Raw genomic sequence first — 26,785 nt, forward strand, 5'->3', positions numbered from 1 at the left:
TTCAGGGAAACCACAGAGCGAGAAGTTTTGTTCCTTGGGAAACACCCAGGCTTGGCAATATTACGAGGGGGAGAGACTTGGCCGAACCTTGGCCTAACTCCTCCGCCCCCCTCGAGGCAGTTATCACATCCCAGAGCTCATAGACGCCGCCAGTACTAGGCTCACAGACAAAGAGATTCTGCAGGAACTGCTCCACTATTATACTGCATTATATAGCATGCGGGGATCTCCTGCTGAGGCAGCACTTGCTAATTATCTATCCAAGATTGCAATGGTTTGGCTATCGCGCCCCCAACAACAATTGCTCAGTGAACCCATAGCTTGTTAAGAAATCATCTAACCGATTGATGCCCTGGCAGATTCCGAAGCTCCGTGACTGGACGGCCTCACAGGCTCTTTTTTATAAAAATGTATAAACAAATACTTGCTCCTCAACTTCTAGAGATGTATGCAGAATCCTTAGAGACTGGCAGCTTCCCCATCCCTGTGCAAAGTAGTCATAATGTTGCTTCTTAAAACTGGTAAGGACCCCCTATACTGCACGTCCTATCATCCATCTCCTTGATCAATTTCGACACAAAGATATTGGCAAAAATATTAGTCACACGCTTGTCCCTACTGCTTGACCAAATTATATCTCCACTACAATCAGGCTTTGCACTCAAGGCACTCTACTTCTTATAACTTGCGTACCATCTTCACGGTATTCCACAGAAAAATCACCCGCGCTGCCTGAGAAGGTCGTACTTCTCGATGCAGAGAAAGCATTTGATTCCCTGGAGTGGCCCTTTCTGCTGGCTACACTGCAAAAGTTGAGCCTCCCCTGCGGATTTGTATCTCTGATACAACTTTTGTATACATGGCCGCAGGCACGTATTGATGCCAATGGTTCCATCACTGCCTCATTCAATATTACAAAAGGGACTAGACCAGGCTGTAACCTATTTCCAATTCTTTTTATCATGGATATGGACTCTTTGATCTGCCACTTCAGTGAAAAACATCTCCACAGCGGACTGCAGTTCTGCAAGGGTCTTATTCTCCTCCCCTTGTATGCAGATGATATTTTGCTCTTCGTCTGAAACCGCGAAGAAAACATGACCCCCCCCCTCCCCCCACACACACCAATGTAGGAGGTCACCAGATTTGGTGGGATTCAGGGCTTTATTTTGAGTTTGTAAACTGAGTTGTTTCCCCTCACAGACTCAACTAGACCAATCCATGCTCTTATCTACTGCAGTGGAATGCAGGCCCTATTCGCTATCTGGGTATTTGGTTACATAGGAGCAAGGAACAAATAATTTGGTTGAATTATGGCCCTGCGACTGACCTCTTAACCTCCCAAATGGAGTGATTGTGTTGTCTCCCACTATTTATAGCGGGACACATCGCCATGACTAAGATGGTGGTTCTCCCCCGCTTTTTGTACCTGTTTCAGAACATTCCAATTCTTCTCACAAATGCTTTTTTGGTAACCATCAAAACTTTAATACTTTGATTGATATGGGCGGGCTGTCAGCCCAGGGTGGGATGGGAAACATGGTGTTGCCCTGTGATAGGGGTGGATTTGGGGTCCCTCATTTTCAACTATACTATCTAGCTACCCAGTGTCAATACTGCCATCATTGTTTTCATCCAGGCGCCCGTCTTCTCTACACCATTCCCTGAGCGTGATCAGGCGTCCCCTGTGCCATTAGCTTCCATACTTCAGCTGGGTATCCTGTTGGATCCTGTAGTCATACAACACTTCACCACCACCTGCTGGGCGTGGCACCGACTCCTCCCATTGCTTGGGGGAGACCGACTATTCTTCAGCACTTCCACTGGCTAACAACCAGTGGCTACTTCCCACACACAATTAAGTGGTACAACATACTCTTTTATATCACAGGCGTCATACATTCGATGACTTATTTCCAGAGAGACATGCCCCGTCATATGGTGGTGATATTCGTCTTGCGAATGTCACACTGCTTGATCATTTTGTCTTATGCCGCATATATAGTGTTGCGTGCCCAGATTCCCCCAGACGATTTCTCTCCTTTGACTTTGGTAATCGTTAATCTCGAGGGAAGCTGACTATTTTCTAAATGACATCATATTTCGATCAGGTTGCTACCTGCTTGAGACACCTGGGTGAAGGAAAGGTGGGAACAGGATTTAGGGCTTCAACTGTCAGATAGGATTTTGAACTTTTGCTGCCCAAGCTAAGCTGATCTCCCCCAACCACAAACAAATTGATAAATTACAAATTACGCAGACGCACCTAACTCTCCACCAGCGCTCTGGCCAAGTGGGACTCATCTCGACCCTCTCTTTGCCCGAAGATTCGGACCCCAGATGGGGACTTCGTCTACATGACATGGAATTTGGGCATATTGGTACGTAATGGAGAGCCGTTGTTCACACGACTATCCACAATGGTTAACATAACAATTGCATCGGTCCCTCAAATATCACTGCTGCCCTAGGTAACTGAGATACAACAAATTTGAGCATGTGATGTGCAATCTGTCAGGGAGATGATTCTCCTGTGGCAGATGGCTTGTGCCTTAATATTACCAAGACAGTTTGCCATCTCGTCTGTAAACATTGTTGCTCCATATGAAATTTTGGTAGTAACTTACTACCCATCACCTTTAGAAGGGGCCGCTGGTCGGGGTTCACTACTGATTTTTGAAGATGGTGGAACATCCACATCAGCGAGTTTGCTGCAGCCTGTTGAGCAAGAATATGCGGTTCAATGCGACCCCTGCTGTCCACCCATAACCCAAGATATTTGTGGGAGGCCACAATTTCAAATGCACTCCCCTGGATAAACAAGCCTCTTCTTTTTTGTGAGTCTATGGGTGAAGATCATAGCCTTCGTCTTTGCGACATTAATTGTTAGGTTATTAGCTTCGCAGTAGATTGCAAGTGTACTAAAAGTATTTTTAGTCCTATTAGTGTCTGATCAAGGTGTACCATGTCGTTTGCGTACTAGAGTTTTTGGACTTTAAGGCCGGCCACCTTTGGAGGAAATGTCCACTCCTTTTTAAGATGTTCTTTTAAATCAGCCAGATATAAGTTGAATAGTAGTGGGGCCAGTGTGGAAGCTTGCTTTAGGCCTTTGTTGGTTGTAATTTTTGAAGTTGTAGACAGTCCAGTACTCACTTATCTTTCGCCAGGTGTCAGAGTACAGTGATATAATTGCCCTTAGTAGATGGGGTGGAATGTACCAGTTGTTTAATTTCATCCAGAGTTTCTCTCTTGAGGCACTATCAAAGGCTGTTTTAAAATCTATAAACCCTGTATATGTTCTTGGGTGCCAGTCAACTCCCTCAGGTGGGTAATGCAAAATAAATTAACTTCAATGTGGCAACCCTTTTGAAATACTGTCTGGCAAGAAGGAATCGGATTCTTCTCTGTCACCTATTTCTGTAGTTCCTTATTAAGAATGCTTTTATAGCACCTTTGTTCTGTACCCAGGCGTGCAATCCGCCGCTTATTCCGCGGGCAGGAGCATGCCACTTTGATGTGTAGGGTTATCAGGAGCAAACCTCTCTATGTGTTCAAATATAGATGACCCTAGCATGTGCGCTTGTAATATGTGGGGACATTACTGCAGCCTATTTGTTAGAGGCCCACTTGAATGCTGTGGGTTGGATGCCCCTTGGTGCCCCATTTGGGCACATAGCATTGATGACCTTTTCCACTTGGGCCTCTTATTTGGGTTGTGCCCATGTCTTTTTCAGGCTAAAGTTCTACAACCAGGGGACCAGCGCCAAATGAGTCAACATATAAATCTCCGATGCAGCTCTCCCATTTTGCCTGGGAGATGCTAGGCGCTTCATGCTGCCGCTTTGTTGCTGAAATACTGTTTATCCATTTCCAAAATTTCCTCTGGTCTTTTGACTCCAATATCTTGTGGGATTGAATCCACTTGCTTTATTTCTCTTCCTTTCTTTCCAGCCAGTATACAGGGCTTTGATCCTATCAATGATACCTTGCTCCGTCGCCATACGTTTTCATCCTTGTTCTGGCTCTTGGCTTTGAGAGCTTTATTTAATTCTGACTTTAGACTGGCTATTTGCCCCTTAAGACTTCTTCTATTGGTCATGATCTTAAGCTAATCTGTGGTCCTGCCTAGTTCATCCTTGCTTCATCCTTCTGCAGTTGAAAAGAGATTAGAGCCAACCAAAGATCTAAATTTAGTCTGGAAATTGTCATCGTAGTTCTTCTAGGAACTGTTTCAACTGAGGCTTCCAGCCCTGCTTGAACGTCCATGTCCCCTTTTATTCTTTTAATGGGTTCCAGATCCCCTTGCCCTCGACGTAGATTACTTTGGGTTGGTGATTTTTCAGGGCTAAAACATCACATTTTAAGATTGCATGGTCACTTGCCATAGTTGGAACTACTTTGAACATACTTGTCTACTTTAAGTGGACTAAAGAGACCCAGATGTGATCCAGAGTGAACATCCTGAAGCACGAGAAATGAATATAGGCTGCCGGTGTGAGTCTTTCAAAGCTACTCTTTAGTATGTGTAGGCCCAGTTCACCTAGGTCTTTACCCTGTTTGTTGAGACTTTTTAACTATTTCTGAATCGTCAAGATACCCCAGATTTCATCTTCAGGTTTCTGCAACAAATCACTTGGCCCTTTGCACATTAGGTTACAGTTGAAATCTCCCATTAACTACACTGCATCCAAATGGGACAATTCTAATCTGCTTAAGACTGGAAGAGGAGGTGCTAGTGCTTAATTCATTTTGTCCTAAGATGGGTGAAGATAGCTGCTCCCTTTGGTAAGTGATGAAGGATTATGTTACTTATCCTGTAAGCATCTGTTGGTGGCATGCAGTGCTGTAGATTCACATGCTCTGCATACGCCTGCCATCTAGTGTTGGGTCTGGAATTGTGCAAGTTGTTTTTCTTTGAAGAAGTCTTTAGAGTCATAAGGTCGAGTGACTTCCCCTCTCGGTGATATTACGCATGGGCATCAACTTAATTGTTAAATTGTTTCCCCGCAGGTGCTCCCCACCTGCCAGTGTCAGGAAGGCTACTGAATCAATGTCCTTTGAGTTTATTAATTCCAGGCCAGGTAGGTTGCACAGAGTTTGAAAATATTACCTCCACTTGCCTCTGGAGCTACAATGGGGATAAAGCACAATTTAATTACTGATTCCTGTGCTTTTTACCCACCCAATGTTTTGGGTACTGGTTCTGTTGGCTTACAGGGTCATGCTGCTTCTTGAATTGGGCCACTTTACAATTTGCTCAGGCTCCCCCAGGCCTACACGACGTTTGCTTTCATCGCATCCCCAGCATAGATTCAGCCCCTGCACCTTTTTGTTTTTTTGCACTCCACGCTGTTTCACTTCCCATTTTGGAAATCTTATTTGGTAGGTTTTTTAGATCCTCCCTGAGGTGACCATTCACTGGTGTTGGGCAAACATGGGGCAAATTGTCACTGGATCACATAGCCATATAAGATCTGGAGGACGTGGGCGCGGTTTGAGACCCCACTGTTAATTTGAATATTTTATTTTGTTAGTTGTGCCTCTGATGGATTCAGTTGAAGACAATGAGACCTTTTTGGGGGGCAAGTTAAATTCTGTCTCAGTGCCTTTATTATGTGCTCTTTGGAGTAGAGTTTGGGCTACCAGATTGCTTCAAAGATTCAAATTGCTTGCATCTCTTACTGCTGCCAGGTTAAGGAATTTAGGGCCTGATTTAGAGTTTGGCAGAGGGGGTTACTACGTCAAACGTGACAGACATCCCATCCACTGTATTTCAATGCCATAGCAGTCTATGGAGATGGCAATATGGTGGACTGAATATCAGTCACTTTTGTGACGGAGTTACCCCTCTGCCAGACTCTAAATCAGGCAAATATTCTTTTACTTTTAATCAGTTTTTTTGTTTTTCCTTGAAAGAGGCACCCCCATTACATCAAGTGTACAGACATTCTGTGCTATCACTATTAATCTGTTCAGACGATCCAGTTTCCCATCAATTCCTGTAATTAGCGTGGCTGTTGTCTGTAGAATGGTGTTTTGTACCTAAAACGTGTCAGCATGGAGTACTGCGGCCTCGGTCATAGTGTCTACTGTGTTAACGTTCCCCAAGTTCGGAGCCTGTGTCTGTTTCTTTTTCATCCAGTTTACTGTTTCCCTTGCTTGCAAGACTTACCTCCATATTTGTGGTTGTGGCTCACTCTGCTCCTGCAACTGGCTTGGGCTCACATTTGTTGTTGTTGTTGATGGGGGGTGGTAGGGTGCAAAGGCTTGAGCTGGTGAGGGATGTGCAGCCATTATCCTGCTGCTCTACTATTTCTGTTTCCCCAGTTGATTCAGGGTCTTTACATTCATTTACGGGCTTAGGTTGACCTCTAAATGTGGCTTGTTTTTGATACCCTCAAAACCCTTAACCTGCTTTTCTTCTCTTTGATCTGCTCCCACCTTTGGCGAATATTGGCGTATGGGTAGATCAATTTTGGATGCTGTTGATCCCATAACTCCCAAGGTATCCTCAAAGTTGCCTCCTATTGGAGGCTTCGCTGTCTGCACTATTACAATCTTCAGGTTAAGGGGGCTAATATTAAGCCTTGATAGGCTTATATGGTCTATACTCTCCCAACCTATCGGTTGATGCAATTCATGTAGTACCTTGCTGTGTGTGTCCCTTCTATTGCCAGTGGGGCATAATGACGGGAGGCTCCATGCTACAGTTGATTGTTACATTGCTCTTACTCAGTGCCCAATGTTTTCTGGGTCAATGTCTGTCATCTGCCTCACTCTGATCAGTGCATGATGGCATGCTTGTGCTGGTTTCTCCACATGACAGGAAATATCCCTTAATATAATTTCTCCAGTTGACAGGAGAGGAGACACTTCCTCTTTGGGGGCCCTTCTCAGCTGGGATGATGTCTACATTAGTGGGGACCCAATAAGTGCCAACCTTACTATTGGGCATCTTCTGCATTTAGGTATTCCTCCGCTTGATGAAATGAGTCTAGGTTTCTGCCTCTTTGCTGCTTTGTGCCTCTTCTGCTGAGCTTGCCCCTGAAGTAGCAGTAGACTTCTTGCCCTCATTCTCCATGAATAGTAATGGTGATATAGTCTGTATATGGGTCTCCCCACTTTTTTAATTAGCAGACTTCAGATGGTGCAAAATACAGCAGCAAGGCTGAACTTAAGAGTCCCATAATGGCAGTCTATATCTCCCCATCTGAAGCAACTGCATTGGCTGCCAGTAATAAATCAGAACACATTTAAAGCTCTAACACTAGCTTCTAGAGCTTTTTCAGGTCAGGACCTTGTCTATATGTGAAAGAGACTGTGCCCCTATAGGCAATGTAGATCGCTCAGATCAAACAATCTCCTATTGCTGCAAGTCCCAAAATTTGCCAAAGCAAGACAAGGAAGATCTTTCAGTCTTTACAGACAAGCTGAAGAATACACTGCCAATGAACCTACCTAGAGCTGCCTATATTTCTACTTCCAAGAAAGAAAAGAAAACCTTTCTCTTTTTTTACTTATCTGCGCTGGATTCATTAGTTGTCAGCTCTCTACTTGAGCGTCTTGACTCCTCTTGAATTGAAGCAGCTGTGTGCAAATGGAGTATGATTGATTGATTGACTGGTAATATCATTGATGTTTTCAAGGCCAGCTGTTTTAAGACATTTGGGAGTTTAAGGATTAGGTGCCAGTTCAAGTGTCAAGACGGCACCTTTTCCTCCTACACCCTCAGCTACTCCTTTATGAAATAATGCAACAATTGTAAATAATTACATGTTAGAGTCTTCAGCCCCCGTCTTAAGTCTTGGTGTTGGGGGCAGATGCAGTGCTGCCATGGTACTGGCAATTCGCCTCGCCTCTCTTGGACTGCTGGCAGCCTGGTTATGAGATTTAAGCAACAGGTGAAGATCAAAGGGCAAATGCTTACTATGGCACCTGTTCTGGGAGTGTGGGTTTGTAAATAAGGAGAAATACAGGCATGGTGGAAGCCATACTGAAGCAGGAGACGATCCCCTAGAGGCGGCGGTGAGCAGCGGCCAGTAGAGGGGGCCTTAGTTTTGATCTGAGCAACTCCAGGCTCAATTCATGCTTTCTCTGTTTCTCGCCTTGGCCCCCAGCGCTGTGCTGTTCCATACCACCAATGCTTGCCCATGTGATCACGCCACCAACCTCCTTCGCTCCATTCCGATCTGACTGCTGTATGCCCGCTCCACCTCAGCTCACATCAAGGCAGAAAAAGCCTTCTGCGCTGCGTTGTGATTGACAATTAGCCACACCCAGGAATGGATGAGAGTTACCTCTGATGGGGCTCGACCCATTAACTTACAATGCTACCAAATTAATTGCTGAAAAGTGGGCCTTCTATACCAGGAATTCTATAATCTGTATGAAATAAGTGGTTTCATATAGTGTCACATACAGTATTGGTCTTTATTAAAATAGATCAAGAACTGTCAAAGTAGGTGTCTCATTACAAGCTTGGTCACAGTTTTCTGAGATAAAATCAAAGTCAGTAGATTTACAGAGCTATCACTATAGCCGCATGAATCGATGGGTCGATGTTAACATGTAACATTCACACAGGAAATCAGGCATCTGTCACCATATTCATCAATAATGTTACAGCCCATCCAGTTCTACAGAGTGAGGCTCTTGAAGGACTCTTCTCATTATGGGACTTAAGTACTGCCATCATCCCAAGGGGATGTCAGAACTCGCTCACCTACAGTAAGATGCAGATTGAATAAAGGACACTCCGCCACTGTGGGGGAATAATCTCTTATGCCCCTGAGGATCCACCAGAAGACAGGTATGGTAGCACTTCAGCTAGAAACTGTGGTTCAACAACGGGTTTTGTGAAATATTAAGGGTGGACAACCCCTCCCCTTTGGACTTGAAATTAGGTAACCCCACCAGTGCCCTAACTCTACTACTTGGATTGTAGGCCCAATAGTCGTTATCTATTTTCTTCACTCACTGACAGGTCCTCTCCCTCTCAAGCCATGGAGCCCTGAAGGTTCTGTTCAGAGATAAATTAAAATACCTGCAAATCTTTTCCACATGTGGTCCAGTAGAAGCATTAATAAGATTAAAAAGGCGATCCTAATCGAACTGCCTCAATTTGTAACTTATATTTGCAATTTCACTGGCTTAATGTAAAGTACACATAACTGTCCTGCTAAAGTGTCACCCAATCAATTTCTCATACAGACACATTTTGGTTTAAGAGCTAGATCCACTCACAAGATTTCTAGGCTTATTATAATATACCGAGTGCTATATGGGTAAGCTGGTAAGAAGGTTCATTCTGTAATTTGCTTGCTGGAAGGGTCGGTGTATAACCTGAAGGCTTCCTAAATCCAAGTATGAGGGGCTCAGCCAGTCCAGCTTTTTTTCTTTAAATTCTGGAGCTTGTAGTCCTTTCATCTCATTACAACTATCAGGACCACGAGTCCCAGAATGCAAAGAAAAAACGTGGACTGGCAGAGGTGCACATGCAAGGACAAAAGAGACTCAAGATATTGGCCCGAAGATCACACAGTGTGATCCTTTATCTCCACTCAGCAGTTTATCCTGCTGAACTTGTTAACACTAACAAATGTTACTATAACCGGAAGACAATTCCACTCTAATAAAAGAATTGAATTATGGCAAAGATTCCAGCTAGGGACAGGGGCAAGTCTTGTAAAATCAGTCTACTGAAAAATAAGTCAAAAGATAAGACTAGTCTTCTGCTCAGTTTTGTCAAGACGTTTGCCCAGAGAACTGGAATTTAATCATGTAAGATACTTGAGGCCTGCTTTTACTTTTACAATTTGGCATGTATGGTAGCATTACCCCTTGTGCGTTTGGAAGGATTTAAAAAACTCACTTACTTGTTATTGGTGGGTCCTGTAGCCAGTACATCAGACTGTAATTTTGGAAAGAATCCTTGTTCGTATTTTCCTTGCCCTATCTTCATATCAAGCAAATGTGGATGTATAGCAGTATGGTCGATCTTCAGTAAACGCTGCTCCATGGACTGTGCTGAAAAGAATATTCATATTCATTAAACCGCATAGGAGCTTCCAACATGGAAATCACATGAAGTTATAGACAACTCAAAATGCAAGCTTTTCAGTAATACCTATCCTGAGCTGAGATTAAAGCGTGATCTGGAAAAGAACTGAATTTAGCCAAAGCTTGGTCACAGAGAACAATAATTCAATGAGATTGGATGACCACTTCATTATAAATTCTCTGTAAGCAGTCGTTGCATGTGGCTAAAGGAAAGCCACATCTGTGGACAAAATATTCGAAAATCTGATGAAACCTTTTCCCATTTCTGTGGGTAAAAGGAAACTGCAGAAAAAAATGAGGAAAAAACATGGCAAATTTTAGCTCAATGTAAAAAATAATGAGAAAGCTACATCAAACTTCACTCCATAAGAAACATGCTAATTGAAATATATGGGGCCTCTCAATGTTGATGTAAAATTCTCAATGTCTTGCGCACACATCTTTCCTGAACACACCTCTCAGGTGCATTACTGTGTGCTGATGTCAGTGCATCCTGAAATGGCAGTGTAACTAGAATGATGGAAAGTGTTTCGCTGTTGTGGGATCATGGGTGTGGAATCAGTTTCAGAGTTTGCTTGATCCCACCTTTCCTTTGAAAAAGGATTCGAGAGCATGCTACTGCAGTCTTGAATGGTTTCATTTCATCAAAGGGCATTTAGTGCTTCACAAATGTAATTATATACTAAGTGACTTAGGGCCTGACTTGGATCTCTGCAGAGGGAATACTCCATCAAAAAAGGTGACGGATATCACATCCCACTATATCCTGTGGGGATTGTAATAAAGGGATCGTAATATGGCAGACAGGATATCTGTCACGTTTGTGACAGAGTATTCACCTCCGCTGAGATTTACATCAATCTTTTAGTGACTTCTGCTGGGTGGATTCACTGTAAAGACTAACTATGTAGGGGCTTCAGCGATGAGCAGTAATTAAAAGGAATCATAATAGTCCGTGCCAGCTCTGCTGTTAGTTGTTTTTTGCCACCAGCTGCCCCAAGCATTCCTTTATACTTTTTGATCTTTGTACAAGCCTTGGCTCTGCCTTGAAGTTCAAGAGGAGATTAAAAATTACAAGTAATCTCTAAAATTAGCCGGAAACTGACAACTCATTTTTTTTCGACACGGACAACTCATTTTTTTTTTTCTTCTTTTTTTTTTAGACACAACTATGTGCTGCAAACTTTGTTAAACTGTGGCGGACCACGAGCACTCAGCAATGCTGTTCATCTGTAGTAAAATAAATCACTGGGTTAGATGGTGCTGCAAGTACACATCAATGATGATTTCAAAACACGCAAAAGACTAGGGTGTTCCTAAACATTACAAATGTCTATTTGCTGTTTATCATACTGTATTTGTAATACTGGTATCCATCGCATTTATTATGTGCTTCTCTCCAGGAATCCTTGAACGTTTTAGAAGCTATTGCTGCTTGTACACAATAATCGTGCAAACGGCATTATGTACCATCTGCGGGGCTGTCACTACTTTAAATACCCAACAAAATGTAACTTTTCCCTTCATCCGAGAAACAGACACCACCACCTGGCCACTAATTTTTGGAGGCAACAGTCTTGTGTAAAATAATGGAGCTTTTTTGACACGTAGTTGTTTTCAACGGGAAACATCACTTACAACGTGGTGAATGCAACAAAATGCATTTACCACAATGCATTTACAACGCATTTGTGTTTAACACGTATGCCTTTACCACGAATATACCTTTCCCACACAAGCCTTTACAACAAATTTCATTGTAAAGGTATGAATGGTAAAGGTGTATGCGTGGTAAAGGTTTTAAAGGTAAGTACATGTATTAAGTGGGCCGATTATATGGAAAATGTCACTTACCCAGTGTACATATGTTCGTGGCACGTTCCGCTGCAGATTCACATGCTACGCATATTCTGCCATCTAGTGTTGGGCTCTGAGTGTTACAAGTTGTTTTTCTTCGAAGAAGTGTTTTCAAGTCACGGGATCGAGTGACTCCTCCTCTTCAGCTCCATTGCGCATGGGCATCGACTCCATGTTAGATTGTTTTCCCGCAGTGGGTAAGGTAGGAGTGATAGAGCATAAAGAAAAGAGATGTCCATGCAAATGGAATATATATATATATATATATATATATATATATATATATATATATATATATATATATATATATATATATATATATATATGGAAAATGTCACTTACCCAGTGTACATCTGTTCGTGGCATGAGACGCTGCAGATTCACATGCTGTGCAAATCCCGCCATCTAGTGTTGGGCTCGGAGTGTTACAAGTTGTTTTTCTTCGAAGAAGTCTTTTTCGAGTCACGAGATCGAGGGACTCCTCCCCTTTCGGCTCCATTGCGTATGCGCGTCGGCTCCATCTTAGATTGTTCCCCCGCAGAGGGTGAGGTAGGAGTTGTGTATATAGTAACAGTGCCCATGCAATGGAGTAAATATGTATGTACATAATGTGTTTAAAAGTGATATATTTACAAATGTACAAGTCTAATTTTTTCTCAACTTAAAACGGCTACAGGCTCCTGTCTGTCTCATGCCACGAACAGATGTACACTGGGTAAGTGACATTTTCCGTTTGATGGCATGTGTAGCTGCAGATACACATGCTGTACATAGACTAGTAAGCAGTTATCTCCCCAAAAGCGGTGCTTCAGCCTGTAGGAGTTGAAGTTGTTTGAAATAAAGTCCGTAATACTGCTTGTCCTACTGTGGCTTGCTGTGTTGTTAACACATCCACGCAGTAATGCTTGGTAAATGTATGAGGCGTAGACCATGTGGCTGCCTTACATATTTCAGTCATTGGTATGTTTCCTAGAAAGGCCATGGTAGCACCTTTCTTTCTAGTTGAGTGTGCCTTTGGTGTAATAGGCAGTTCTCTTTTTGCTTTTATATAACAGGTTTGAATACATTTAACTATCCATCTGGCAATGCCTTGTTTGGATATTGGATTCCCTGTATGAGGTTTTTGGAATGCAACAAACAATTGTTTTGTTTTGCAAATTTGTTTTGTTCTATCTATGTAGTACATTAGTGCCCTTTTAATGTCTAATGTATGTAATGCTCTCTCAGCTACCGAATCTGGTTCTGGAAAGAATACTGGGAGTTCCACTGTTTGATTTAAGTGGAATGGTGATATGACCTTAGGTAAGAATTTAGGATTTGTTTGTAGAACTACTTTATGTTTATGTATCTGAATAAAGGGTTCTTGTATAGTAAATGCTTGTATTTCACTTACGCTTCTGAGAGATGTGATAGCGATCAGAAAAGCTACTTTCCATGTTAAGTACTGTATCTCACATGAGTGCATGGGTTCAAAAGGTGGACCCATAAGTCGTGTTAAGACAATGTTGAGATTCCACGAAGGAACTGGTGGTGTTCTTGGTGGGATAATTCTTTTCAGACCCTCCATAAATGCTTCTATGACTGGGACCCTGAATAATGAAGTTGAGTGCGTAATTTGCAGATAAGCTGAAATTGCGGTGAGATGTATTTTAATGGATGAAAAAGCTAACTTTGACTTTTGTAAGTGCAGTAGGTAGCTGACGATGTCTTTAGCAGATGCGTGTAATGGTTGAATTTGATTATTATGGCAGTAATAAACAAATCTTTTCCACTTATTTGCATAGCAATGTCTTGTGGTTGGTTTTCTAGCTTGTTTTATGACCTCCATACATTCCTGTGTAAGGTCTAGATGCCCGAATTCTAAGACTTCAGGAGCCAAATTGCTAGATTCAGCGATGCTGGATTTGGGTGTCTGATCTGTTGTTTGTGTTGAGTTAACAGATCTGGTCTGTTTGGTAGTTTGATATGGGGCACTACTGAGAGGTCTAGTAGTGTTGTGTACCAAGGTTGTCTTGCCCAAGTTGGTGATATTAGTATGCGTTTGAGTTTGTTTTGACTCAATTTGTTTACTAGATATGGAAGGAGTGGGAGAGGGGGAAAAGCGTATGCAAATATCCCTGACCAACTCATCCATAACGCATTGCCTTGAGAGTGATCCTGTGGGTACCTGGATGCGCAGTTTTGGCATTTTGCGTTTTCTTTTGTTGCAAATAGGTCTTTTTGCGGTGTTCCCCACCTTTGGAAGTAAGTGTTTAGTATTTGGGGATGAATTCCCATTCGTGGATCTGTTGGTGATCCCGAGAGATATGGTCTGCTAACTGGTTTTGAATTCCAGGTATGAACTGCGCTATTAGGCGAATGTGGTTGTGAATCGCCCAATGCCATATTTTCTGTGCCAAGAAACACAACTGTGTTGAGTGTGTTCCTCCCTGTTTGTTCAGATAATACATTGTTGTCATGGTGTCTGTTTTGACAAGAATGTGTTTGTGGGTTATTATAGGTTGAAATGCTTTCAGCGCTAGAAATACTGATAGTAGTTCTAAGTGATTTATGTGAAACTGTCTCTGCTGAGTGTCCCATTGTCCTTGGATGCTGTGTTGGTTGAGGTGTGCTCCCCACCCTATCATGGAGGCATCCGTCGTTATTACATATTGAGGCACTGGGGCTTGAAAAGGCCACCCTTTGTTTAAATTTATAGTGTTCAACCATTGAAGCGAGGTGTATGTTTGGCGGTCTATCAACACTAGATCCTGAAGTTGACCCTGTGCCTGTGACCATTGTGATGCTAGGCACTGTTGTAAGGGCCGCATGTGCAATCTTGCGTTTGGGACAAAGGCTATGCATGAGGACATCATACCTAGTAGTTTCATCACTAGTTTTACCTGTAAATTTTGGTTTGGGTGCATGGCTTGTATTACGTTTTGAAATGCCTGTACCCTTTGTGGACTGGGAGTGGCAATCCCTTCTGTTGTGTTGATTGTTGCTCCTAAGTATTGTTGTATTTGACACGGCTGTAGGTGTGATTTGTTGTAGTTGAGTGAGAAACCTAGCTTGTGAAGGGTTTCTATGACATACTTTGTGTGTTGTGAACACCGTTCTTGCGTATTGGTTTTGATTAACCAATCGTCTAGGTACGGGAAAACATGTATTTGCTGCCTTCTGATATGAGCTGCCACTACTGCCAGGCATTTTGTAAAAAACTCTTGGTGCTGTTGTTATCCCGAATGGCAACACTTTGAACTGGTAATGTACCCCTTGGATTACAAACCTTAAGTACTTTCTGTGAGAAGGATGTATAGGTATATGGAAATATGCATCCTTGAGGTCTAGTGTTGTCATGTAGTCTTGTTGTTTGAGCAATGGGATCACGTCTTGCAGTGTCACCATGTGAAAGTGATCTGATTTGATGTATATGTTTAATGTTCTGAGATCTAGTATATGTCTTAGAGTTTTGTCTTTTTGGGGTATGAGAAAGTACAGGGAGTAAACTCCTGTTCCTTTCTGATGAATTGGTACTAGCTCTATTGCATCTTTTTGTAACAACGCTTGGACCTCCAGTTGTAAGAGATCCATGTGTTGTTTGGACATGTTGTGTGTTTTCGGTGGGACATTTGGAGGGAATTGAAGAAACTCTATGCAATAACCATGCTGGATAATGGCTAGGACCCACGTGTCTGTTGTTATTTGTTCCCAGTTGTTGTAGAAATTGGTTAGTCTCCCCCCCACTGGTGTCCTGTCTTGGGGATTTGTGACGTTGAAGTCACTGTTTATTTTGTGGAGTTTTGGGGCTCTGGAACTTCCCTCTACTCTTTGGGAACTGTCCTCCTCTGTATTGTCCCCGAAAACTTCCCTGCTGATATTGGCTTTGATAAGTGGGTCTTGTTTGTGAGGGTGAGGGCTCTGCGCTCTGTCCCCGAAAGCCCCCTCTAAACTGTGATTTCCGAAATGTGCCTCTGCTCTGTGGGGAGTAGAGTGCGCCCATGGCTTTGGCCGTATCTGTGTCCTTTTTAAGTTTTTCTATGGCAGTGTCCACCTCCGGCTTAAACAACTGCTGTCCGTTAAATGGCATATTCAGGACCGCTTGTTGTATTTCAGGCTTGAATCCTGAGGTTCTTAGCCATGCGTGCCTCCGTATGGTTACTGCTGTATTTACAGTCCTAGCAGCTGTGTCGGCTGCATCCATTGCTGAGTGTATCTCATTGTTCGAGATACTCTGGCCTTCCTCCACCACTTGTTGTGCTCTTTTTTTGGAACTCTTTGGGCAGGTGTTCAATGAAATGTTGCATTTCGTCCCAATGAGCCCTATCATATCTAGCCAGGAATGCCTGTGAGTTGGCAATGCGCCATTGGTTGGCTGCCTGTGCCGCAACCCATTTCCCGCTGCGTCGAACTTGCGACTTTTTGTCTGGAGGTGGAGCGTCTCCTGAGGTGTGAGTTTGCCCTTTTACGAGCTGCTCCTACTACCACTGAGTCTGGTGTTAATTGCTGCGTGATGTACACAGGGTTTGTTGGTGGCACTTTGTACTTCTCCACTCTTGGAGCTATGGCCCTGCCCTTCACAGGCTCCGGAAACACTTGTTTGGAGTGTTTGAGCATTCCTGGTAACATAGGGAGACTCTGGTACTGGCTATGTGTGGACGACAGTGTATTAAAGAGAAAGTCATCCTCTATAGGTTCTGAGTGCAGGGTGACATTATGAAACGCAGCTTCTCTTGCCACCACCTGTGTGTAGGCAGTGCTGTCCTCGGGTGGTGAATGTCTTGCTGGATAACAGTTGGGACTGTTATCTGATACAGGCGCATCATAAAGATCCCATGTGTCGGGATCATCCTGACTCATCCCTGTGTGAGTTGGGGACTGCATCATTGGTGGAGTGGCTACTGGTGATAGTTGTGGTGAGCGTTGTGGAGATGGTGGCGGAGTCACTTGTCTTGCCACCTTTGCCTGAGGCTGCTTGTCTTTCTCTTGGAAGGCAAGTTTTCTTTTCATTCTTATTGGAGGGAGAGTACTGATCTTCCCTGTGTCCTTTTGAATGTGGAGCCTTCTTTGAGTGTAATCTGGCTCCCCTGCCTCCAGTTCTTGTCCGAATTTGTGTCCTTGCATCTGTGAGGACAGGCCCTGTTCCTCTGTGTAGGAACTCGATTTCAGTTCCGAGGCCGGATGTTTCGGTATGGAAACTTTTTCGGCAGTCTTTTTCGGCTCCGAAGACACTTTTTTAAAATTTTCGGCATACTGATCTCTCGATGCCGACTCATTTTGGTGCGCCCTCCTGGTGTCGAGATTGCTCCGACCCGGTGTCTCTGGGTCGAGTCTGCTCTGTGCCTGTCTCTCAACCGGAGTCGGATGACTTCGACACATGTATGCCCTTTTTCGGTGCCGACGCTCGGTCACCTATTTTTCGCGTTAAGCCATGGCCTGCTGGCGGTGGCGTCCCCTGGGCTTTAACGGGTTTTCAGTGAGTTTTGTGTTGTGACGTCTTACTCACGGTTTTCGGTGTCTGTTCGGGATTGACCGAGTCGGAGTCCGAATCCGCGATGGAGAAGGTTTCTTCCTCTTCCTCCAAGTGTCGTAGTCCTGTCGGCGCCGACGCCATTTGTAGTCTTCTTGCTCTTCGGTCTCTTAAAGTCTTCCTCGACCGAAACGCTCGACAGGCCTCACAGGTATCCTCTTTGTGTTCTGGAGACAAACAAAAATTACAGACCAGATGCTGATCTGTATAAGGATACTTGTTGTGACATTCGGGGCAGAAGCGGAATGGGGTCCGTTCCATTAGCCTTGAAGACGCACGTGGTCGGGCCGACCAGGCCCCGCCGGGGAATCGAAAACCCCGAAGGGCCACCGGAGCTCTTCAAAATTCGGTGTCGATCTGTTGTAACTAACCCGATACCGAACGCAAACAATACCGTCAAATTTTCCGAGATTTTCACTAACTTTCCGAACCGAAACGCGGAGCGAAAAGGAACACGTCCGAACCCGATGGCGGAAAGAAAACAATCTAAGATGGAGTCGACGCCCATGCGCAATGGAGCCGAAAGGGGAGGAGTCCCTCGAGCTCGTGACTCGAAAAAGACTTCTTCGAAGAAAAACAACTTGTAACACTCCGAGCCCAACACTAAATGTGCACAGCATGTGTATCTGCAGCTACACATTCCATTGAACATTATATACATATATATATAAAAACACACATATATACATATGTCCAAGTGAATGTTGAAGTTAAACGGCTACAGTCTCCCGGGGAGAACGGAGGGTGCATGTGAATCTACACCGGAACATGCCACGAACAGATGTACACTGGGTAAGTGACATTTTCCGTTCGATGGCATGTGTAGCTGCAGATATACATGCTATGCATAGACTACAAAGCAGTTTTACCTCCCGTAAGCGGTGGTCAGCCTGTAGGAGTTGAAGTTGTTTGAAATAGTGTTCTTAGTACAGCCTGTCCTACTGTGGCCTGCTGTGTTGCTAACACATCTACACAGTAATGCTTGGTAAATGTATGCGGTGTTGACCAAGTGGCTGCTTTACAAATTTCGGCCATTGGTATGTTACCTAAGAAAGCCATTGTAGCCCCTTTTTTCTGTGTGAAATGTGCTTCAGGTGTAACTCAGTTGGTAGTTGTAGATATCCAAACTATGACTTCAGGAGCCAAATCGCTAGATTGAGTATTTTGGGATCTGGGTGCCTGATTAGTTGTTTGTTTTGTGTTAACAGATCTGGTCTGTTCGGAAGTTTGATATGTGGTACTACTGACAGATCTAATAGTGTTGTGTACCAGGGTTGACGTGCCCATGTTGGTGCTATGAGTATAAGTTTGAGTTTGTTTTGACGCAGTTTGACGACTAGAAATTGAAAGAGCGGGAGAGGGGGAAAGCGTAAGCAAATATCCCTGACCAATTCATCCATAGAGCATTGCCTTTGGATAGAGGATGTGGTTACCTGGATGCAAAGTTTTGGCATTTTGCGTTTTCGTTGGTGGCGAATAGGTCTATGTCTAAACTATAGGCAACAGTATATGTTTGTACAGTGGGGATGAATTTCCCACTCGTGTGTTTGTTGATGATCTCGGCTGAGAACATCTGCCAATTGGTTGTGTATCCCTTATAATGCATTGTGCTACCAGGTGAATGTTGTTGTGAATTGCCCATTGCCAAATCTTTTGGGCTAGGAGGGAGAGTTGGGATGAATGGGCCCCTCCTTGTTTGTTTATGTAATATATTGTTGTCATGTTGTCTGTTTTGATAAGGATGTTCTTGTGAGTGAGAAGAGGCTGAAAAGCTTTGAGTGCTAGGAATACGGCTAGCTATTCTAGGTGATTTATATGAAACTGTTTGTGTTTGGCGTCCCATTGTCCTTGAATGTTGTGATTGTTGAGGTGTGCTCCCCATCCAATTATTGATGCATCTGTTGCAAGTATGGACTGAGGCACAGGGTCTTGAAAAGGCCGCCCTTTGTTTAGGTTTGTGGAATTCCACCACTGAAGTGATATGCGTGTTTGGCGGTCTATCAACACTAGATCGTGAAGCTGACCCTGTGCCTGTGACCACTGCTGTGCAAGGAACTGTTGTAAAGGCCGCATGTTTAGTTTTGCATGTGGGACAATGGCGATACATGATGTCATCATGCCCAACAGTTTCATGACGAATTTGACAGTGTGCCGCTGGTCTGGCTGTATTTGTGTCAATACATTGTGAAATGCTTGTATTCTTTGTGGACTTGGGCTTGCAAGTGCTGTTTGTGTATTTAGTGTGGCTCCTAAATACAGTTGAATTTGCGCAGGTTGTAGGTGTGATTTTTGGTAGTTTATGGAGAACCCTAGGGTGTATAGGGTTTGTATTACATAATGTGTATGGTTTTGACACTGCGTATGACTGTTGGATTTTATTAGCCAATCGTCGAGATATGGGAAGACATAAATGTGTTGTCTTCTTAGGTAGGCATCTACTACTGCCAGGCATTTTGTGAATACTCTGGGAGCTGTTGTTATCCTGAAGGGTAACACTTTGAACTGGTAATGTTTTCCCTGAATTACAAACTTGAGGTATTTTCTGTGCGCTGGATGGATGGGTATGTGAAAATATGCATCCTTGAGGTCTAATGTTGCCATGAAATCCTGCTGCTGTAGCAGTGGGACTACATCCTGTAGTGTTACCATGTGAAAGTGTTCTGACAGGATGTCAAGATTGAGGGTTCTGAGATCTAATATTGGTCTTATGGTTCTGTCTTTTTTGGGGATGAGGAAATACAGTGGGTAAACTCCTGTTTGAGTAATAGAGATGTTACTTCTTCCTGCAACATGGAGATTTGTTGGGTGGAAAGATTGTGTGGTTTTGGTGGAATATTTGGGGGAATTTGTGCCAATTTTATGCAATAGCTATTGCGGATAATAGATAATACCCAGTTGTCTGTTGTAATGGGTAGCCAATTGTTGTGGAATCTTTGCAGTCTTCCCCCCACAGGTGAGGTGTGAGTTGGGAAGAGATGGAGCGAGTCACTGCTTTGGGGCTGTGAGGCTTGTGGGGCTGTGAGGCTTGTTTGGTTGATTGATATTTTCCCCTGCCTCTGGGGTATTGGCCTCTGCAATTGCCTTTAAACCCACCTCATTGATATTGAGGTTGGTAGGTTGACTTTGTTTGTGAGGTGGATGCCTCAGGTGTTTGGGTTCTAAATCCACCTCTGTATTGAGGTTTCCGAAAGGACCCCTTGTATTGCATCGTATACAAAGCACCCATGGCTTTAGTGTCCGTATCTTTTTGCATCTTCTCAATAGCCGTGTCTAACTCGGGCCAAAAAGCGTTTTTTGATTAAACGGCATATTAAGGACTGCCTGTTGAATTTCAGGCTTAAATCCTGAAGACCTAAGCCATGCGTGTTTTTGTATAGTGACAGCAGTATTAATTTTCTAGCTACTGTGTCTGCAGAATCTAGGGCTGACCTGATTTGGTTGTTTGTAATAGCCTGCCCTTCCTCGACTATTTGTTGCACCCTTTTTTGTTGGTCTTTGGGGAGATGTTGTATTATATCCTTCATCTCATCCCAGTGGGCCCTATCATATCTAGCCAACAATGCTTAGGAGTTGGCTATCCTCCATTGGTTGGCTGTCTGCAATGCTACGCTTTTGCCCGCAGCATCACATTTTCTGCTCTCTTTATCTGGTGGGGGTGCATCCCCGGATGATTGGGAGTTCGCTCTTTTTCTGGCCGCGCTTATGACTACAGAGTCAGGAGGCAATTGTGTAATAAAGGCAGGATCAGAGGGAGGTGGCTTATACTTTTTCTCCACTCTGGGAGTAATTATCCTAGCCTTCACTGGCTCTTGGAATATTTGGTGTGCATGCTTTAACATACCTAGAAGCATGGGAAGGGACTGATAGGTAGTGTGTGTAGAGGATAGTGTGTTAAAAAGAAAATCATCCTCTAAGGGCTCAGTGTGCATGGCGACATTGTGTTAGGATGACGCCCTAGCTAAAACCTGAGTATATCTGGTACTATCCTCCAGTGGTGATGGCTTGGAGGGATAGCAGTCTGGGTTATCGGGAATGGGATCTGGATCATACAGATCCCATGGATTCACATTGTCTTGCTGTGAATCAAATGAATGTACAGGAGATTGTACAGGTGTGGGAGTAGAAGGGGTAGAGACAAGTAAGTGAGGAGAATGAGGAGGAGGAGAAAATTGAGGAAGAGATTTTTTTTTTAGTCTTTTGCACTTTAGCCGGTGGCTGAGCAGTGTCCAATTGTTCCTGAAAGGTCAATTTCCTCGTAGGATTCAGAGGAGGTGCAGTTATAGTTTTGCCAGTGTCCTTGTGAATATGAATTCTGGCTTTCCTTTCATCTATATCCTCGATTTGTGAGTGTTCCTCCGTGATTCTATGGCTTTCTTTAGGTACTTGTGAAAGTCCATGCTCCCCCGTATAAACTGGCCTTTTTGGCTCCGAAGCTGTTTTTTTCGGTATCGAAAGGCTGGGAGTGGCTGTTGGCCTCGGCTCTGAAAGCGGTTTTCGAGGTTTCGACTCGAAGGATCGATGTCTGATAGTTTCGGAGAAAGAGCTTCGGCTCGAGTCCGAAGGCTTCGGTGGCGTGGCCTTGTTCGGTGCCGAAGTTGTTGGTTGGTCACTGAAGGTCTTTTTACAGGTCGAGCCATGGGCTTCCGGCAGTGGCATTCCCAAGGCCTTATGTTTGGGCTTGGCTGGGACAGGGGCAGGAGTACTCACGTCCTCCTTGGACTCCTGCTCAGAGTCGGGCCCTCGGACGGAGGCTGCTGTGTGCATGATCTCCTCTTCCTCGAAGTCCAGACATTCGGTGCTCTTGGACGCCATCTCGAGTTTTCGTGCTCTTCTCTCTTGGAGAGTTTTCTTCGAATGGAAAGATTTGCAGGCCTCACAATTTTCTTCCCGATGGTCTGGGGAGAGACAGATTACAGACAAGATGTTGGTCTGTGTATGGAAATTTAGCGTGGCACCAAGGACAAAAGCGAAATGGGGTCCTGTCCATGAGGCTTCCACGTGGTCGGCCCAACGAGGCCCAAGTTGGGCACGGGCACCCCGAAGGGCGAGTAAAGATGTTTGACCCGACGGTACCGAAGTGTCGATGGAAGATGGTACGCGATCGAAACACCGACGAGAATGAGCGATTTTTTTTAAACTTTTCCGACTCAAACTATCGGACCAAAAAGAAACACATCTGAACCCGATGGCGGAAAGAAAACAATCTAACACAGAGTCGATGCCCATGCGCAATGGAGCCTAGGAGGAGGAGTCACTCGATCCTGTGACACGAAAAAACTTCTTCAAAGAAAAACAACTTGTAACACTCCAAGCCCAATACTAGATGGCAGAATATGCATAGCATGTGTATCGGCAGCTACACATGCAATCGAACATATATATATAGTGCTTAGGGTGGGTAACAGTTATTGGTGGTTATTGCATTTTTAAGTTTTAGGTTGGGTATGGGTTTTGGGGTGGTAAGGGCATTTTTAGGTTTTAGGGTGGGTGTGGGTTTGTGGTGGTAAGGGCATTTTTAGATTTTAGTGTGGGCATGGGTTTTGGGGCGCTAAGGGCATTTTTAGGGTTTAGGGTGGGTGTAGGTTTGTGGTGGTGAGGGCATTTTTAGATTTTAGGGAGGGTATGGGTTTTGAGGCGGTAAGAGTATTTTTAAGTTTTAGGGTGGGTATGGGTTTTGGGGTGGTAACGGCATTTTTAGGTTTTAGGGCGGGTATGGCTTTTTGGGTGGTAGAGCACTTTTAGGTTTAAGGGTGGATATGGGGTTTTGGGTGGTAACGGCATTTTTAGGTTTTAGGGTGGGTATGGCTTTTTGGGTGGTAGGGCATTTTTAGGTTTTAGGGTGGGCCTGGGTTTTGGGGTGGTAAGGGCATTTTTAGGTTTTAGGGGGGTTTGGGTTGGTAAAGTTATTTTTAGGTTTTAGGCTGGATCTGAGCTTTGGGGTGGTAAGGGCATTTTTAGGTTGGGTATGGGTTTTGGGGTGGTAAGGGTATTTTCAGGGTGGGTCCGGGGTTTGTGGTGGCAAGGGGTGTTTAGGTTTTAGGGTGGGTATATATAACGTGTATGTTATACTTACCTCTAGTTTTTACCATGCATATGCCTTAACTTCGACATTTTCATGGTAGACATTCGTGGTAAAAGCATATGCATTGTAAAAACATTTTGTGGTAAGTGCATGCGTGGTAATGACCATGCATTGTACTTACCGAGTTGTAAAGGCTTGAGTTGTAAGTGCATGCGTTGTTACGTCATACATCCGTTTTCCACAGTAGTTCCTATCTCACAGTATTCGTTTAATGCTCAACTCCAAAAAGTATCTTCTTGCTGTCTTAAATGAAGGCACAATTAACTGCAAAAATAAATTAACTGATTTTGGACGTACCAGATTCCTTTAAAGATGTACACTTTTGATAGATGGATGTCCGCAAGGCAGGGGCCCTTACATTATACATTTTAATTTTCTCAATCCGAAAATCAAACACCCGAAGCAGAGGGTCCTTGTCTTCCCACTGGGACATTATTTTGTTATCTATGAATGTGGCAAACATCTGGGTCTCGATGAAGCGCGAAAGGAACGGTAGGTAAGGCTCGGGCTGATCTGACAGGAAGGAGGCCTGCAAAGACAGGGAAATCCGAGCAATTAAGAAGAGGAGATAGGCATGTTTCACATTGAGAATGCAAAGAGGAATTATATCTTCCATGACAGTCTTAAAACAGCACAGTTTTTTTTTTCCTGAGGCACGACACTTTTTTGTAAATACAATTTTCTAAACCAACAGTGCTACAAGACATTGGCTATTTATTTGACTAAACTACAGGCTACAGTCATGACTTTGAAGGATGCGTGCATGATCGCACAGCCACCTATGAAACCAAACCCACTTGAGGAAATATGTAATAATGACCAAATAAAATGCAAATAGTAGTAAACGTGCTTTGAATGGCAATCCTTCAAATATTTATTATTATGTAAGGTTGGCAAAGGACAAAAACTATACTTGAAGTGTGATTCCCAAGCGTGGAGCAAGGAGCCAATAATGGAGAAATGCCCAGTTCCCACTGTGTTTATGGTGGGTATTGCACATGTCCCGAATAGCCATGCCTGTACAATGCAGATTAATTAATGGGGCATATTTGATCTATTGCACAATTTTATTACATATTTTTATGTGCACCTTTACTGAACAGGTACACTTGTTGGAAATCTGAAATCATGCAAATCAAACCCACCCAGATTTCATAACCAGCCATGTGAAATATAGATTCCACGGAGGAGGCTTAAACTATTCATACTCCAATGATGCCTTATACATAAGGGTTTGGGAGTATGGATGGGAGCGAGGGGAGCTAGCGTGGATTCAGAGAGTTACATTTGTATCCCAAAAGATAGACCAGACGAGGCTAGATTGCTTTGTGTCACCTCAGTTGTTTATGACCCTACCTCAGACCACCAATGAAAACTGCAACACCACCATACCGTCAGCTAAGTTACTCTTAAGAAACAAATACTGCTACAAATCCAAACATTACTAGGACAAAGGGGATAGAAGGAACTTTGATAGGTAGCAAACGCTTGCTGCTTTACTTTGTCAAAGTTCTGCATCTGTTCTCGGTTTGTCAACCATGACTCCATGTCTTGTGTTCCTTGAATAACAAAGGCCTCGTAATCTTGAAACATCTGTGTGAAGCGATTTGCAAACACCTCCCGGATAAGAACGCTAAGTTTACAGTCCTTCAGCTCTCTTTGTTGACACTGGATTCTGGAATCTTTTTCCTTCTCGTCCAACTGTGCAGTTATCGACATCTTCTCCATTGCCACTCCTGTCCTCTTTGCAAGTGCCTGCAGCCGAGCAATTGTTTCATTCCCTTTCAATAAATCATACATAGTGATGTTATTGCTAGGAACATTGCCATTCTTATTATCATTTGCCAACTCATCCAAAACGAGATCCTTCAGTTTTGATGCACTCTCACTGCAATGTAAGCTGCCTTCAGGAGGTATTCCAAACTGCAGAAGAACTTCAGAAATCTCCTGGATGAACTCCAACTTGTTGGGGAATTGAGGGAATTCCTCTGGAAGCTCAATGAAGTGGTTGTCAATATCCACAAAGCATAGATTAGCCTGTTGGAAAAAACAGAAACGGCATATTATTTACAGTGAATTCAACGTGCATGTATTTCTTCGTTTGACTGATTGTTTAATGGTGCATACTAGAAAAACAAAAACAGCCAATAAAAGTAAAAGAATAATTGAATCAAACTTGTTTATGCATTATGTGTTAGGTGTTCTTGTTGTCATCATGCTTGGATAACCATGCAGCAGCTAATCACAAAGTTTACTGGACAGGTTGTATAATTATCAGTCACATGCCTCTAAACCAGTGAAGATCCATAAAGGAGTTAAGATGCATTTCAGAGCCTCTTCCTCTTCATGCCAGACTGCCCAGTCTATTATCTAAAGGATCACAGGAACTTAAATCATGCTGCCATAAGGCATCATCATAATAATGATAATGAAATAATCCAAGTGTGCAACTTTAAAACAAGGAAACATTACGTAACGTAGAGAAGAATGGATGACATTATCATACACTGGACAGTTCATTTAACAGCATGGGATATATTTATCAATTGACAGGATCCATCAAGCCAGGTCAAAACTCTGTAAAACCCTTTAAAATTGAGAAGCCCAGCTGAAGCATAAAACCACACTAAGACCCTACCGTATCTACTGCTTGCTTAGCACATCTATGGTAACCCATGAGACTCCATAAAAGAGCTCCAGGGGCCCAGAATAGGTGATGCAGCAGGCGATAACCCTTGACGAATGTGTGACTACAGGGCTCGCAACCCGGGAGACTTCATAAAGCGGTTGTAGGAAGTTGGCTCTGTATGTACTATCTCAAAGTAAGAAATAGTGTGCACAGATATCAAGGGTTCCCCTTAGAGGTAAGATAGTGGCAAAAGTAGATCATTCTAATGCTCTATTTCGTGGTAGTGTGGTCGAGCAGTAGGCTTATCAGAGGGTAGTGTTAAGCATTTGTTGTATACACACAGGCAATAAATGAGGAACACACACTCAATGACTTACTCCAGGCCAATAGGTTTTTAGATAGAAAAATATATTTTCTTAGTTTATTTTAAGAACCACAGGTTCAAGATTTACAAGTAATACTTCAAATGAAAGGTATTTCACTCAGGTATTCTATGAACTTTGAATAATCACAATAGCATGAACAGTTTTGACAAAAATGGCAATAAGCTATTTTAAAAGTGGACACAGTGTAAAAATGAACAGTTCCTGGGGGAGGTAAGTAAATGTTAAGTTCACTGGTAAGTAAAACACTTACAGGGTTCAAAGTT

The 26,785-nt window shown here is 43.5% G+C and overlaps 1 protein-coding gene across 4 annotated transcripts in view; it reads right to left on the bottom strand.

Moving 5' to 3' along the window:
- The window catches only part of DENND5B (DENN domain containing 5B), a 517,562-nt gene that overhangs the window by 349,460 nt on the left and 141,317 nt on the right, over window positions 1-26,785 (bottom strand). For all 4 annotated transcript variants that reach the window (XM_069228198.1, XM_069228199.1, XM_069228197.1 and 1 more), the window contains 3 exons: window positions 25,008-25,544; window positions 23,805-24,036; window positions 9,876-10,026 (listed from right to left, as the gene is read on the bottom strand). In XM_069228198.1, the coding sequence (XP_069084299.1) occupies window positions 9,876-10,026; window positions 23,805-24,036; window positions 25,008-25,544 (920 nt within the window). The remainder of the gene's footprint in view (window positions 1-9,875; window positions 10,027-23,804; window positions 24,037-25,007; window positions 25,545-26,785) is intronic.

The sequence above is a fragment of the Pleurodeles waltl genome, chromosome 4_1, assembly GCF_031143425.1.
Source record: "Pleurodeles waltl isolate 20211129_DDA chromosome 4_1, aPleWal1.hap1.20221129, whole genome shotgun sequence".
NCBI classification, from domain to species: domain Eukaryota; kingdom Metazoa; phylum Chordata; class Amphibia; order Caudata; family Salamandridae; genus Pleurodeles; species Pleurodeles waltl.